This window comes from Condylura cristata, unplaced genomic scaffold, assembly GCF_000260355.1.
Source record: "Condylura cristata isolate star-nosed mole 26May11 unplaced genomic scaffold, ConCri1.0 scaffold00002, whole genome shotgun sequence".
Lineage (NCBI taxonomy): Eukaryota > Metazoa > Chordata > Mammalia > Eulipotyphla > Talpidae > Condylura > Condylura cristata.
The window spans coordinates 40576099-40593253 of record NW_004567103.1 but is presented as its reverse complement, the minus strand read 5'-3'; the positions used below and the strand labels follow the sequence as shown (position 1 = coordinate 40593253).

General features: G+C 38.1%; 1 protein-coding gene across 3 annotated transcripts in view; it reads left to right on the top strand.

Annotated features, from left to right (window-relative positions):
* Window positions 1-14465, top strand: part of OSBPL6 (oxysterol binding protein-like 6) — a 187578-nt gene extending 173113 nt beyond the window's left edge. For all 3 annotated transcript variants that reach the window (XM_004674483.2, XM_012727374.1, XM_012727368.1), the window contains 7 exons: window positions 422-485; window positions 1917-1995; window positions 2790-2934; window positions 5338-5482; window positions 7545-7671; window positions 9536-9658; window positions 10666-14465. In XM_004674483.2, the coding sequence (XP_004674540.1) occupies window positions 422-485; window positions 1917-1995; window positions 2790-2934; window positions 5338-5482; window positions 7545-7671; window positions 9536-9658; window positions 10666-10774 (792 nt within the window). In that variant the 3' untranslated portion in view covers window positions 10775-14465. The remainder of the gene's footprint in view (window positions 1-421; window positions 486-1916; window positions 1996-2789; window positions 2935-5337; window positions 5483-7544; window positions 7672-9535; window positions 9659-10665) is intronic.
* Window positions 14466-17155: the final 2690 nt, after the last annotated feature.

Below are 17155 nucleotides of genomic sequence, written 5' to 3'. Positions count from 1 at the left end.
TTAATTTGTTCTAAGAATAATGCACTAGGCCCTCCCTGGTGGCACAGCGGGTTAAAGCACAGCACTGAGAAGCTAAAGCCACTTCCACATGAGTTGGATTCCCGCCTGCTCCGGAGGTGACCACATGGCGTGGCAGACCTCTCCTGACCTGCCCGCTGCTCCCCTCAGCAGTGTACTTCGATGATCTGCCTGTTCTGCTCCCCACTCTGTCTCTGGTGAAGCCTCTTGCTACCCTTGAGCCTCTGGCCTGTACCCCAGTTCTGTATGAACAAATAAATCTTTAAAAAAAAAAGAATAATGCACTAGTAGATATGAGTAAGTTGAGTAGGTTTTTGAGGATACCCAATGTGTATTATAAAATAATTATCATTCATGTGGAAGTTTTAACACTAATGCCTTCTTTTTATGTTTTAACTACCAGGTTAGCCATCATCCACCCATTTCTGCCTGTCACTGTGAATCCAAGAATTTTGTGTTTTGGCAAGGTTTGTATTTCAGTTATAACTCACTCCATCTTATGGACCTGCAAAAAGTTTTTAGTTCCCAAAGGTACATTGCCTTCAGATTTCTCCTTTAGAACTCCAATGATGTCAGTGACTGACATGGAGTTCAGGTTGAGAAGTTATGTTTCCTGGTTTAAAGATGTGTGGTAAAGCCATACATGTTTTTTAAAATACAATAATAAATGAACATGAAACTATGTCATCTAGGAGATGAGATGCAAAGTCCCCAGTGCAGCAAAAGTAGGCTAGCACTTATCCGGCTGTGCTTCATTGTCTGCATCTGTAAATGGGGATTATAGCTGTGACCTTCTTGCATCTTGAAGGTGAGCAATAAGATCTTGACCCCCGAGGCCTCTCTCCAGCAAACCATCCACAGTCATAGTTTCATTGCCAGGATTTTCGTCTTCAGCTCATCAAAGCTTGGCGAATTAACTCAGAGTCTCTGCTACATCAATGTCCATCAGAATTACAAACCTGTTTAAAATTAAAAGGTCCTATACTTGTCTAGAAAGAAAAAAATACATCTGTAAATTGGACCACTAAGTAGAAGTAGTTTTACTATTTCATTTGGAAGGGACTTCTTCTCAACCTAAAAATACACGATAGAGCATTATAAGTGCACTTTACAAAATAAGAAAACCAGTCATTTCATGGTTATAACACAGAATCAGAAATTTTGTGGAGATAGTAGTAAGCTCTGTTAATTCATCCAAATGCAACCCTGGCAATTATTATAAGTGCACAGGTAAATCAGAGTTTCCACAAGTAAAAGATAAAGCCCATATGTGAGTTGAGGTGTTGGGCCTTGGGCTTTATCTTAACAACTGGGCAAGAACATGTTCATTAGCTAACACCTCTTCTCATAAATTTTGCCTGCTTTTAGACATTTTTTTTACTAGTCTTCTAAATGCTGTAATTCCTCGAATAAATGTGTGTATATAGTGTTTTTACCATTTACTGATTATCCTATACACCTCATTATATACATATATCTATAGGGGTGTGTGTGTGTGTGTGTGTGTGTGTATCACACATATATAGATATATAATATATATTCCTTTCACCATCTAGCTAAAATTTAGAAAATTAATCAAACATTAAAGTACAGTGGAATATATTTGTATGTCAATATAAATTATACACAGAAATATTACTTCAGACTTTTCCCATTTTTTAATTGAAAATATGTATGGAGTATAAAGGAGAAAGTTGGATAGAAATTTTTTTGGCTCACAGTTAATTTTTTCACCTTGGGTCCTCAGGGACCTGTCATGTTAAATCAGTAATGTAGAATCAATTGTCATCACAAAAGTTTCTTGTGAGCTGTCATGTATAATACAAAAGTTAGTTTTTATAGAATAAATGATTAGATCTGAAGGATGTGATTCTAGTCTCCCACTTACGTCATTCAGATATCAGATGGAAAAACAAGTTCTGGGGAAAGTCGATGGAAATCCTGCCTGTTGGAACACTGAATGTCATGCTTCCAAGGTAGGCTACTTGCATCTTATCTTCTTACCCGCTCTTCTAAATAAGAAATGAGTATTTGCAACTCAAGAATGTGCCCATGGGCCATTTCCCTGTCTGACCAAAGCTTCTGTGAACTTCACTAATGCTCTGAAAATGGATCCCAAACAAAGCCAGGAGAGCTTTTGCAGATGCCCCAAAGTTCCCTACCTCTCTCTTCACAGTCTCTGTTCCCAGGGCAACCCCAGGCGCCAACCTCTTCTCATCACTGCACTGGCTAGCTTTTTTTATTTTTTTCAAAGATGTATTTATTTATGCATACAGAACTGGGGTACACGCCAGTGGTGCAGGGGCTGTGAGAGGATTCACCAGAGATAGAGTGGGGAGCAGGCAGACTGATAAGGTACACTGCTGAGGGGAGTGGCAGGCAGTCCAGGAGAGGTCTGCCATGCCCGGGTGTGTCAGGTCCCTGGCGGGGGATAGAACTTCTGCTGCAGTGCTTCAGAGAGCTTCATAATGCAGTGCTTTTATCCGTTGCGCGACCAGGGAGAGCCCTGGCTGGCATTTTATATACAAGGGTCCCTTCTTTTCCATGCAATCATAAGTGTAGCATCCTACCCATGGAAAACAGCAAAATGTCCCTTAAGTGAGTAAATCATGTAATAAATATTCTTGACCACATGGAGACTTTCAACAGGGAAATGAGAGGGAAATGAGGGGAAAGGCAGCATTGGCCAAAAAGATGTGCCCATTAGTAGCAATAGTAGTGTTTGTGACCTTTTTTTGTTGTTTTTAATCAATGTTGTATTTTTCGCAAGGTATGGAGATTGCTATGTGTGGAATAAAGTCACCACGTGTATACACAACATTCTCAGTGGGAGGAGATGGATAGAACATTATGGAGAAATAACCATTAGAAATACTAAAAGCAGTGTTTGCATTTGCAAACTCACATTCATCAAGGTAAATAATATCTTACAATCAAGCAAAAATAATATCTTACAATCAAGGTGTTCCTAGAGAAAATGAAAACAGTTACCATAAGCAATGGTGAGTCTGTCCTGTGTTGTTGCTCCTTAAGGATATTTTAGATAAGAAAGCAGACCCAACTGATGGAGTGCAGATGGTCTTCTGAATTTATGAAGGACAAAAGGGGCAACATTCCATAACAGAAAACAATTGCTTTTAGAGAGTTTTCTTTTTTTAGCAGCTAGCCAGTTTATTAAGTAAAATTCCAGAAAACACTTCTTGTCTATAACAAGTCTTCTGAGGTATATTTTTGTTTCTGCCTGATTAAAACATAAGCAAATCATCTTATTTTAGGGAACTAATTATAAAATAGTTGCCATATTCTGGGAATACGTGGATGACAGCTAGTCCTCACTGTGTTTATCCAACTCTTCCACTGTTCTAATCCAAATAACTTCAACAAAAAGCATTATCTTTTAATAAGAAAAGAAGTCAGGATAGAAATATCTACAAACCACCATTATCCTTCAGTCTCTCTTACCTGAAGTGGAATGCACAGTAAGTTGTCAATAGTTTTTTGAAAACTGCAATTTTAAGCAAGATGATGTAAAATGAAATTAATTTTACCATAATCTAATTGATACAAGTAAGAATTATGTACTGTGACCATAATTAAGTGCAAATTAAGTGCTGTGGTCATAAAAATACCACCAAATTTCTAGATAAAGATACAAAAGTCCTTCTAATATTAAACATAAATTGTGTTCACTCACTTTTCTTCCCACCCACTTTTTCTAGAACATTGGGTGACTAGCACTTATCCTGGCAGCTTAGGGCCCATGGTGGAAACAAGCCTCCTGTCACAGGGCACACTCACCCCCTGGGACCATCAGGACCTGCCAGTGGACCTTGCAGGCACATCTTTGGGATGTGTGAGGAAACAGACACACCCAGAGGAAACCCCACATGGACATGGGAAGACATGGGAAGAACCTGCAAATTTATAGACTGTGTCTATGGCCAGGAGTCAATTTATTTATTGTTTCACATCAATATTATAATAAGACAAAGTTGAACAACATGATGATACTTGAGGATCTGAGTACATTGTCACCCCCATGTTTATTTAAGGGTGATGTGAAAGTCAGTGTGGAATTGAAACTCCACACATTCCCTTTATTGTTTTTCTTCTAGTATTATTCTAATTTGGTATAAACAAGTAATATACAGATCTTAAAACCTAAAATTTTTTCTGCTTAGTCAAATCCTCCTAAGCCATATTGGAAGGTCATGTTAGTTTTAATTGAATATCTTTATTACTTCTAGATTATTTTCTTCTTTTTCTATAGACTTGTTAGGGTAACTCGGAATTGAAGAGCCAGGATCATTATTTGCTCAGACTATGAGATAATAATAAATGTGTGCACTTAGTGTTAGAGGCCATGAGGCGTGCTCCTAACATTTGCAGAGCTTAGGCCAAGAGTATAAACAGAAATTCCCATATCATCTGCGTAAATATTTAAGATCTATAAATCAGGCCTAAAAACCACCAAGTAAAGTATGTTCTGTCCTTTCACCTTGACAAGTATACCTTTTATAACAAAACCGGCAAGGCCTAGAAACCTAACAAAGCAAGAGAATCAGTCCTGCCTCACAGCCTACCACCTTTTTTCCATCACCAGTTCTATCCTGCATTTCGATGGGCTTCACACATCAGTCACTTAGGCAATCCAGCCCACAGTCCCACCTCCTGTCACAGTGCCCTCAGCTGGCCACACTGGCCACCCCTCAGGCTTAAAGATGTGTGCATTGGCCTGTCTTTTTAGGACAAGGCTTTGTGAGCTGTGGCATCAACTTAGATTCACATGAACAGGGAATCTGGGGTTTGACCTACTTGGATTTGGAAAGGAATGTGGAATCCAGGCATATAAATCCCCAGACTTATCACCCCTTGGGAAGCAGCGCAGTTGAAAGAGGGATCCTCATGCTGAAAGTTAGCTAGTTTCAGATATTGTGAAAATTACTTCACAAATTACTTCTAAGAATAGTGCCTATTGAAATTCACTAAAGTCCATGCACAAAAGGAAAATTTGAGATAGAAAGATCTGAGGAATAAATGACTAGTCTATAAATTAATTGTGGATTATTAAAGTGGAAACTGAACCTTTTCTGAGTTATACTTCCATGCTAGCACAAGGCATAGAGATCATCCATTTCTTAAAAGTTAAGCCGACAAGCACTTAGGTAGCCATTCCTCCACATACCAAACATTTTGAGACAGATTTCTAGATAGGATTTGAATGAGTAACTTCAGAGTCAAAAAAATTTTCCCTGTGCAATGATCATGATCGATATTATTAGAGATTAGGTGTTTTAATTGGAATTTGCTTGTTTCAGGTGAATTATTGGAATTCTAATGTGAATGAAGTCCAGGGCGTCGTGATAGATCAGGAGGGGAAGGTGGTGCACCGGCTGTTCGGGAAGTGGCATGAAGGGCTTTACTGCGGTGTGGCGCCCTCGGCAAAGTGCATCTGGAGACCAGGTGAGACCAGCATGAATATCCTGTCTTAGAGGACGTGGCGAGTGGTAGAAGAAAGGGATTGTCAGTAAGTGTGCATATTCTTCATTAAGAATGTTTTATTTAAAGTCATCTACCCAAAGGACACAAAAACATTAATTCAAAAGGACACCTGCACCCCTATATTTATTGCAGCACTTTTTACACTAGGTAAGCTATTGATACAACCAAATGCCCCAAAAAAGGTGACTGGATTAAGATGTAATATACAAATACATGGAATATTACTCAGAAATCAAAAAAAGATAAACTCATGCCATTTGCAGCAAGATGGATGGAGCTGGAAGGGATCATGCTCAGTGAAATAAGCCAAAAAGAAAAAGAAAAATATTGGATGGTTTCACTTACAGCAAAAATGTGGAGGAAACAAATAAGGGCCTGGAGAATATAAGTAATTATAATAAATTAAAAATCAAAATCAGAGACATTCTGCAGGGAAGGAGGAGGGAGAAGGATCAACACAGAGGAAGAAAGAGCACATGGGATTTTGGTGATGGGGCACAGGTGAATTGGTGGTGGGTACTTCACAGGGGCTATACCTGAGAGGAGAAAGCATACATTGTCTAAAAATGAAAAAGGATGTAAATGTAAAATATGTATAAAATAAATTTTAAAAATAATAAAGGCAGAAGGAAAAAGAGAAATGCCAGATGGTTTTAGTTATATGTGGAATATAGAGAAACTGAACAAAGGGTCAGGAAAGAGACAAAACTCGCAAGCTGACCACAGATCTGAGACATGCTGCAGGGGAGGGGGAGGAAGGGAGCTCAAAACAGGAGGGAAGAGCACAAGGGACTACAGTGATGGCTTCACATCTTTCTACAGGGATGTGAAGAAAACAAATACTGTCCCAAAATTAACAAGTATGTAAGAAAATTATTTTTAAAATGTTAATATACTGCTAAACCAAAGAATGTTTTATTTAATATACTTGAAGCACTTAGAATAAGTTATGTTCATACTTAACATGGAAGTTAAGTCCCAGTATTTGATCTCTGATGATAAGGACTTCTAAACTTTAGGTCAAATCTCAGATATAACATCAGAAATTGGACTTCAGTTAAAATTACTGTATGTGTCATCTCCACATTTCAAAAGCAAGGTATATTTAGTTAAGAGTTTGGATAATTGAAATATACCAACTTAAATCCTTACTCATGTTATTTAATCCTGGTATTCATTAAATCCAAGGAAAGCCTCCAAACATATATAGCCCCAAAATTCAACATTTTAGTAGAACAAATAATCTTTTCACTTGAGCAACAAAGGGCTGCAATATGTTGACATTTAATAAAGACACCAAGAGATTTCTGATAATACACTATCATGTAATTGAATATCAAGTGTAAATGAAACAAGTTTCAAATGACATTGATTTTCATTGGAATTTTGTCAGATAATCCCTATCTTTAAATTTAGTTGTTGGTTTCCTAAGAGATCTCAGTGAGTACTTAAATTTCCTGCTATTAGAGTAGTTAGTTCATTCATTCAGCAGTTATTGGGTGAGTATTTATTGACTATGCATCAGACTCTGTTCTAGGAACTTGAAATATATCAATAAGCAGAGTATACAAAGATCCTGCTTTTGAGTTTTAAAATGCCAATAAATACTAATTTAGCTCTGCATGTTTTTCTTTTCCAAATGGAAGTAAATTGCAGTTCTCATGAAATCTTAATGTCTTTAGTTAATCACCCTGGTGCAGAGTTACTTGGTTAAATATTTGAAAGAAAAATCATGGCACCGTTTAACCAGTGAAGATTACTTTGTGTGCAAAATTTTACTTTAAAGTCTGAATTTTATTAAATACATAAATCCATCCGTTCTGATAATTAACATAAAGTTTCCCTTCTAGCAAACTATAACCAATTAATTCACTTTAAAATTCATAACCTAAAGAAAATAAAAATAAAAATTCCTATCTAATGTTAATGACTAAAAATGTTAATCAGGCACCGGGATTGAGTCAGCTTCTGCAAGTTCCCTAGGCCTTTTCTTACTAAGAGTCCTTTGTTGGCCTCATTCCAGGTTCCATGCCAACCAATTATGAGCTCTACTACGGCTTCACAAGGTTTGCGATTGAACTCAATGAGTTAGATCCTGTACTAAAAGATCTCCTTCCGCCAACAGATGCCCGATTCCGACCAGATCAAAGGTGAGCATCACGATGGTATTCAAGATCGTGACAAGGTCTTGTACATGTGTTTGTGTTTGAGGCCTTATTCACCACTATCACTTATTTATTTGTTTATTGAACCATTCATTTATTTCTTTATTGACTAAGCAGTAGTTGAGTCTTCTACCCAAGTAGAGCAGTATCCATTAGATGATCATAAGGACAGCTCAACAAAAAGTTCTCCCTAGATGTCTTTTTTTTTTTTTTTTTTTAAAGATTTATTTATTTGTACAGAACTGGGGTACAGGCCAGAGATGCGGAGGGTGAGAGAATTCACCAGAGACAGAGCGGGGAGCAGAACAGGCAGATCGACGACGTACACTGCTGAGGGGAGCAGCGGGTGGGTCAGGAGAGGTCTGCCACGCCATGTGGTCACCTCCGGGGCAGGCGGGAATCGAACTCATGAGGAAATGGCTTTAGCTTCTCAGTGCCGTGCTTTAACCCGCTGCGCCACCAGGGAGGGCCCCTAGATGTCTTTTAACAAAACGCTTTCTCCCAGCACCAACCCAGACTGTACCAAATGCCTGCAAAATCATGAATTCTTGTTCTGCTATATGCAGTCACTTGTCATCAAGCGTTTTTACCTCTTTATTTCAATAATTCTATAACATGAAGTATCTTTTAAACTGAAAAATAAGAGATATATTATAGGGGCATCTGGAAATGCTTGGGCTCATACCCAATATGATTTTGATCTCACAGTGTATGAGTTGGACCCTAAGCAGAGCACTTTTCACACCTGATTCCCTTTTAGAATTATTCTTTGGGCCTCAGCAGACCTCTTCTGTCTCGCACACTGCTCCTCTCAGCAGTGTATTTCAGTACATTCACTTGTTCTGCTCCCCACTCTTTTGTCTGGTGAATCTCCCTTCTCCCTCCCCACACTTTTGTTCCACACCTCAGCTCTTGTATGCATAAAAAAATAAAAATAAAACAAAATAAAATTCTTATATCGTTCTGTACACACGCTGACCATCCTTATAGAATTTGTTTTACCTTTTCCAAAATTATACATGCCACACAGATTCCACCCAAGATGGTTTTCTCTTTCCAGTGCCTTTGTGGTTTTATCTATCTTCTGCCAAACTATTCCCAGTATTGAATGCTCTACTGTTTAATTCTTTTATATCCTCTCTCTTTTTAGACATGTAGTCTTACTGTTTGACATTCAAATTTATCAATAAACATCCTCTAAAATGTGTATCATATTGCAACTCTACTTTAGTCTACTTTGAAATTTAAATATTTGCAAATCATCACTGGATCTGCTTTTTCTTTCTCAATTCTATTTCGGTATTCCTTTTCTGAATTTCATTTACCATTCATTCCCTTCCTTTTGTAATGTTCCCCAGTTGCTACCTTTTCTTTTGTTCATCAGTTTTACTCTCTCCAATCAAACAGGAAAACTCCTTCCCTCTCAATCTTTTCTAAAAATAGGTGATGAACAGCCATTTACCATCCTCAATCCGCTAACATCTAACAAGTGCTTTTTGAGAAAATGGAAAAGGAGCATGAATTGGGAGGACCAGCTGTGTAACCTGGGCTCTCCAGCCTTCCAGAAAATACCAAGATGTAGAACCCCTAAACTGAACCACTCTCCTTTCACCCCAGCCTTCATTCTGATGTTGTGGGTGACAACTCAGGTCACCTGCACTAGAAGTGCATTCACAGATGGGTGGGCAGAGGAATTATAGCCGGAGGCAGGGGTGAAGGGCTGCATCAGGGCCGTGCTGTTTATTCTGTTGGTCCTCAACAACAGAATGTCATTTTGTGCTATTGAGATTATTTTATTCTCTGAGAAGAGGATGATGGATTAAAAGATTAATAACTACATTCTGCTTAGATTTTTGGAAGAAGGAAATTTAGAAGCTGCTGCAGCAGAAAAACAAAGAGTAGAAGAACTCCAGAGATCTCGAAGACGATACATGGAAGAAAACAACCTTGAACATATACCAAAATTTTTTAAGTAAGTCAGTTCACTCCTATAACACATTCACATGTTGTGAATGGTTGCCACAATGAGAAACTCCAGGTTAAAAAAAATAAATGAAGGGGCATTTTGAGTCCAGGGAACGTGAAGTTTAGAAAAATTAAACGGATGTTGGTAGCTTTTGTTTTGGCAATGAGATACTGAATCAGATTTGCACTTGTAAAAATTTATAGTCACAAAAATCAGTTCCCCTCAATGACTCGTGTTTGGGGGAGTGGGCAGCAAAAAGAGGTGTGTGTTCTTGTCCAGAGCATTCTTGGTCCTTCAGCTACCCCCTTTAGAATGATGGAAATGTGTCCCACTCCCTTCTTCAGAGACTGGGTGGGATGCGTGCCCACACAAGTCATCCTGATTTCATTAGTATTTCATTTTAATTCTGTCACCCAGATTTGGTTGTGGTGTGATTATTATGGGATTATGTATATATCACACAAATTAATCTGTAGTTTCTAAATCCATCTGTTACTATCTTGAGCCAGAATGAAAGAACTGGTCTTTCATAGCATTCAAATCTTTCATAGTTTCCATCTTGTGTCCTCCTTGGGTGGAAATGGAGTTTTGGCCTTTAAATGTCGAAGTGGGCTCTTTAGATACAGACCCTGCATAGGTCCTTAGAATTATTAAGGTTGCTTACTATTACCCCAAAAGTGAAATAGATTGATCTGGGTCAGGGGGTGAAGTCTTAGTTGCAGTCTTTGTACACACTACTTGGGGGCACTTCATTCCCTCCCCGCCCCCTAGCCCCCAAGATGATTTATTCCTGCCCAAGACAGCTCTCCTCATGACCCTACATACACCCATACTTCCATTTTAAATGTTTAACAATGAAAATGAACTTGTTTCTGGTCTAATGAGTCAAGTCATCAAAACTTAGATAGGACACTAATTTCAAGTACTGCTTATATGCAGCTCATTTACAGGACAGGGTCCCGTAGGCGGTTTTGATGTTATTTGTGTTTGATGCTACTTTTATGTTTTCACAGGAAAGTGATTGATGCCAATCAAAGAGAAGCCTGGGTTTCTAATGACACCTATTGGGAGCTGAGAAAGGAGCCTGGGTTTAGCAAAGTAGACAGTCCTGTTCTTTGGTAAAACGAATGTAGAGCTAGCCAACATATCACGCTCTGAATGAATAAATAACTATGCACAAGTATGTTTCTTAGAGCTCCGCGTGGTTTCCGGGTCGATTAAAAACCGATCATTTGCTTTTCTATTCATCTTTATAATGGACTTTCAGAAGTGCATTAGACAAGGCCCCTGACCACTTTTGGATCCTTTCTGTTTTGCTGCAACCATATTCCTTAAAAAAAAAAAAAAAAATCCATATCCTTCTTCTCGAAAAGCAGAATAAAGGAGCAGAATATAAAACCCAAAGCCTGAAGAGTTTGTAAAGAAAAATGAACTGTAACTGGTGCTTAAAGCTGATCCAGAAAGGTGTAAAGCAACGTGACATAAACCACGTGTCTGGTCCTTTTTCGGGAAGCGCTGTCCCCCACGGTAGGAGCTCCGGAGCCACGGCAGGCGCCAGAGGGGCCCTCCAGAGTGTCTGTTAGATGTGGTGTGCTTGTGCTGGCCTTGTCAAAAAAGACGTGATGCTTCTCAGAACCTGTTCCATCTGTACGCCATTGTTCATGCCTTAAGAAATGCAAAGATGTACAATAAATCATTTTGTAAATGTGTATTCATAGGTTTATGTGAAGGACAGGTCTTTTGAATCCTAGCATGATTCACTTTATAGGATCAGAGCAATTGTGAGATAATGTCAGTGGATTAAAAAGGTAAACAACATGCATATTACTTTGATCAGTTTACTTGGATGGGTTACTATCTCGGATCTCCGAGGCCAGAAGAGGTGCACTAAGTAGATCACTGCATTCACATTGTTCCTCAAGTTCTGTTCCCTCACCACACCCTCTTATGCCCAATCTTAGGGTGTACCCGATCAGTTGGTAAAATCAGTATTTGATTTGAACACTTGGCATCCATGTTAGAATCGTGGAAGGAAGTAACAAAAAGCTTATGGTATTTCTGTTTCTGTGTGGGCTTAGGAGTACTGTATGAACTATTTTTTTGAGTGAAATACAGTGTAACTCAAGTCTCTATTTTCTGCCCAACCCATAGGCAATAGTGGAATTCTACGGGGAACAGAAGCAAGAATGCTAGTAGCTAATTTACATTGTTTGAGTGAGTTCTATGCAAAGTTATATTTTATATTTTCATCAAATGATTCAGTAGGATATATGATCACAATACAAAGCATTTGCCTTGCTATTGACAGACATAGAAAACTTAAGCTAAGGAATCTATCCATCCCAACAAAAATGGGGGGGCGGGGGTGGGAGGTAGCAGAATTATGTTTTGCATATAGTTCAAGAATTGTGTTTTCCTCCATTAATAAACAGAGATTTTTGTAGGAAACTTGCATCAGTATTCCTGAGTTTCTGCACGTAGGTGACTATATAAATGCCTGTATATTTTTTGAAAATCTCTTAGAGATTTTCCAAAAAAATTATAAAATTACATATATTTTAATCTTAGTTAGGTTTTTATTCTTAGATTCTTACCATTAGGTTTTAAATGTTATTTTGAACTCTGAGAGGTAGGTCATTACATTCTACATTTTGTTATGCAATGTTGATTTTGGTGTTACTTCTCAGTAAAGCATTCCTTATTGGGGCTAAATCACTGTCAAACCAAAACTTCTGGGAGCTAAGGAAACTCCTTAGTGTCCACTAGGTGGAGCAGTGTTGTAGTCAGCCTCAAATGCCACCTTCCTTTTATCTGAGTCTGTGGATTATATGTGCAGTACCATTGGTTAAGAATGAAATTTCATTCTCAAGTAAATTGCCTACTGCATCGCTAGACTCTAGCATTCCACCTTACAGGCATCCTCCCAGACTTCTCAATGCCTTCGCTTCACTCCAATCTGTAGGTGACTTATTCCACAATAATTTTTTTCCTTTATAAGTTCACTTTCTGCGCATTCATCTTGACAACCTTTTATCTGCATACTGAGATACATGCCTTTGATTTTAATTAGAATCTATCTAATTCTATCACCATCATCATAGGAGTCTTTTCCTGAGACGGTAAAGCTTTAAACACTATTTTAGGTGGCCTGTCTCTGTACTTACTAGCATTTCTCTGAACAGTCTCAAGATACATAGCCTAAAGATTAGGATCCTGCCAGCTATTGTTACGGCATGTACAAAAGTGAGAAGGTAAGACATTAGGTAGGGTAGCCGGCAGCTGAAGACGCAGGTCCATCAGGGAAGTAACTACTACACCTAGTAGTAGAGATGATTAGCTGGTAGGTTAAAAGATGAGCTTATAGAGATGCCCTTGACTAAGTGGTAAGCTCAAGCTGTATGAATGAACTAAGTGCAAGTTTATCAGCAGTGACCTGAAACGCTAGTTAGGATTTCAAGATGAGAATGAGAAGAATATCAAATTTATTTAAATCATCAATATATTTTATGATTTCCCAATTTAGAATCTCTTTTGAGCTTTAGATACCCTGATTAGATTTCCAGCTCAAGTGATCAGTTAGGTTTTAGCTAATACTCTTAACCATAGCTAACTCACAAAACTCCATCAAAGGCTCCTCAGTTACTTTATATTTTATGGTGGTTATGGAATTGTGAGACTTCTTTTGTTTGGAATTTTCATCTACCCAATGTTGGAGCTTTTGGGACTAGCTTTAAACAGCAAAGGAATAGAATAAAAATTAGATCACTCTTGAAAAATCAGATTGATTTCTTAGAATTTTGTATAAACTTTTTCATTTCATGGGAATTTTTCTCATTTTTTTCTCCTGAAATGACCTAGGGTAGAGGAGGACTTATGTCTTTCTACCTCCCAATGCTTATTGCTAAGCTCCTTCATCTTTTGGCATTGCTGCTAAAGACAGCAAAAATAAGTGAAATTGATCCTGTAGACATGACTAGACTGAACAGGTCGATGGCATGTGCCAAACACATGGGAGCCAATCAGAAACTAATTATTTTGATTGCATATGCTGTCATGTAGGGTCTAAATTTTCTCTCCAATTTTGTTATTATTTTACTTTTTTTTTATTAAGTCACTATTTTCATGGATTCCTCTAAAATGCCCCATAATTTCCAGGCAATTATAAAAATTGAGATACTTTTTAATACTACATGTCAGTCTTATGTTACATAAAAAAATACAAAATGAATTTTCTGGGTTAGAGAAACCAAGGGATTATCAAAACAAGGGATGCCAGATTGGCTGTTTTCCAAGCCCTTCGCTCCTCTTGATTATTCTGGCCTTATGCCTTTCAGCGATTCCACTAATAATCCTTAGCTCCTACCCCAGGGAGCAGTGGGGGGCAGAGCTAAAGAGGAAACTGATAAAACTGTTTTGCTTAGTTCTGGTTACAGCTGTGAATGGAGATGAGTTATAATCATAATCTAATGTACATTTCTGTTACTACCTTGTGGATTTTAATTGTCCATCTTGTCTAATCTTGTTCCTTGTCATCCTAGATAATGAAGTGTTTGTGGGAGCAGAGCTCCTCACATACCAGGGGTGTAATAAATGTTTGCACTTGGCTTGAGTTGGTATATTATGAATGTGGCATAGTAAATGAAGTTTGTGTACAAAGTATTAGTTTATTTCTATGGGAGCCATTATCTTCAGATATATAAAATGTATCTAATTAAACAATTATGAATCTATTTTGTGCTCTAGAAATGTTATTTTGGGGGGGAAATGAAAAAATTTCATTGGAGCTAAAATTAAAACATTTGAGTTTGGTTTTTTTTTTCCCCCTTTCAAAAAGCTTCCCAGACACTTAGAAATACTGCAGATCAAAGCAGGATTAAATCCTCTAAGTTTTCATTGATTTTCTTTTATAAAATTGATCAACTGAAACTGTATATTGCATGAGTCATTGTTAAATCTGACTTTGTTTAACTTTAATACCTAATTGTACAAGCATAATGGATTGTAAGTCTTTTGTTGAAGCCTTTGTTTTTAAGAAAGTGACAAGTTGTTTAAGGAAGATTTAGTTTTAATTATTCTTCTGAAATGAAATCTAAAAAAGAATACATTTTTAAAAAAACTGCTGTGATGAACCAGCATGTCCAGCATCTTAAGCAAATTAAGCCCCATGATGTAGGCAATTCAGGTGACCAGGCAGTGAAGAAGTTACCTGTCAGTCACAGGCATTCTTTTGTTTTTCTAAACAACTGTCAAACCTGATTTATTTTTCTTTCCTTCTGATCCTAATCTAGTAAGGGGCAGGGATAAACATGTCTGTTCTTTTGCACTGTGTCATTGCTTGTAAAATGTGTACCATCTATGCACAGTTGCAAAGTGATATCAATAGTGGAACCACTGCATTAAGCCTCCTATGGAACACTATTAAATTGTTCATGGATTAAAAAGTACTTCCTAATTATATATTATTAGTTTCTCAATAGGAAAGTATAAAACAAAGCATTATTTTCTGCAAATTCTTTTTATCACGCCTCTAAATATAAATAGGACAACTGTGAAAGAATATTGAGTTCAGAAAAAGTACAATTCTATCTCAATTTCACCTGTTTCTTTTAGCTAATAGGGTAAGAACTAAAACTCTCAATACTGTTGAAAGAGATAATAATGCTGAAACAATTCTTTTATCTTGGACTTCCAACTCCCAAACTCTCTTAATTATCCTCATCCTTTGAATTCTTTAGGCAATAAAATGGTTGCCAGAAACCTTTTTCCCAGTCATTTCAAGCTTAGTCAAAAAGCTTTATTGATCTGACATACAATAAGCTTTACAAAGATTTTGAACTATAAAATCTGATATACTTTGATGTATGTATATACCTTTTACCACACTGTCACCACAGGGGACATGCCTATCACCACCACCATTTCCCCTGTCCCATCAGAGTTCCTCTTCCTGTCTCCGTTTCTCCCTTCCCATCTCCCCAAGGCAACTGTTGATCTGTTTCCATAACTTTAAAATCTGCACATTAGCTTTTATTATAGTACATGGATTTTTCTAGAAAGCTGTATATATTTTGGGTAGCTATATGTTTCCAAATCCCCCTCCATGTCACTTCCCTAGTACCCACTATCAAATAATAATACTTTATAAGGGAAGGAGGATCTCTTTAAGCTATAGTTCTGGTAGCCCAATGAAAATTTTAGTTTTGAAATACTTAGAAAACAATAAACTTTCATGTTAAAATGACCCTGTACATTAATGAATTCATTTGGCAGGTCCAGAATAATAATGAGCTTGCTGGTAGCCCTGAGGAAGCTCTGGGAAGCGTTCTTTTGTTCTTCACGAATCACTGCAAATTCATGCAAATCCAGTAAGATTAAAATGATATTCTTATTTGACCCTAGCAGCTGCTGTGCAGTTACTTCTTACGTCCTTTCTCAGCCACACTTGGGTCACAATCATTGAAACTTCCGGTTCCAAAAAAAAGCTGCTCTTCGATATCTTCGGATGCCTTCACTCTCCACATGGAAACACAGTTGCTAAACCTAAGGAAAAGAAATAGAAACAAGCATCCTGAGTCCTGATTAGTGGTTGTGCTAGACAAAAGCTTAGTCCTTAAGTGTGCATCCTCACAGTCTGTTGCTCCGAAGTAGAAAAATTCCCAGAAACTCAGTAGAGCATGATTGACTTTAAATGCAGTGAAAAGTCAAGAATGAAAGACAGATAAGTGACATGTGGGATAGAAATGTAGGTTCCCTATGTGGGCCTGGGCTCAAGCTCCTTGGGGACATAGGGCCAGGTGCAGGGGTCCAAGGGGTGTCTTGGTTGTTTAAAGACAGATTCCCCCCAAAGGTCCTGAGCACAGGTCATGGTGTGGACCTAGAGTCTGTGTTAAAAAACTGTGTGAAAGCACCCTCCACACCCACGGAATTGTGAAAGGAGTGGAGAACCTCTGTGAGCTTGCCCCAACATAAATCACCTCCTGCCTTGTCTCTGCCCTGGCATCGGCCTTTTGGGTCTGTAGTTTTTCCCATAGGGACATTCAGTCATCAGTGAGAAAGTCTGTTTCAAAAACCAGAAACGGGCTAGAGCTCAGTGTTTTGTGTAAGACTCATGTGAGCTCCTGTCCGTGCCAGTGCTGTGACAGGAATTCAAGTGTGGAAAAGGCAGAGAGCTCTGTTACCTAAAAGTCAAGAGAGTACTGAAGATAATGTGAAAGTATCAACCTCTCTGACCTGGCTTTCCATCCCCTCCTGGACCTAGGGAGTGTCTCTAAGGGGATTTTTTTTTTTTAAATTGGTTAATGGAATCCAGGCTGGCAGGAAACCCTACAGGAAATTCCATGGCAAAGCTCATTCTTGATCACCTATCTGGCAATTGTGTGACCAGGGAGAACTGCAAATTCCTTATCTGGGTCATTTTCTTCCCTGAAAATAATATATTTAAAAAAAAATTGAAAATCTTCCACTGTGAAATTTCTGTTTATAATTGAAGGTGTAAAGGCAGAA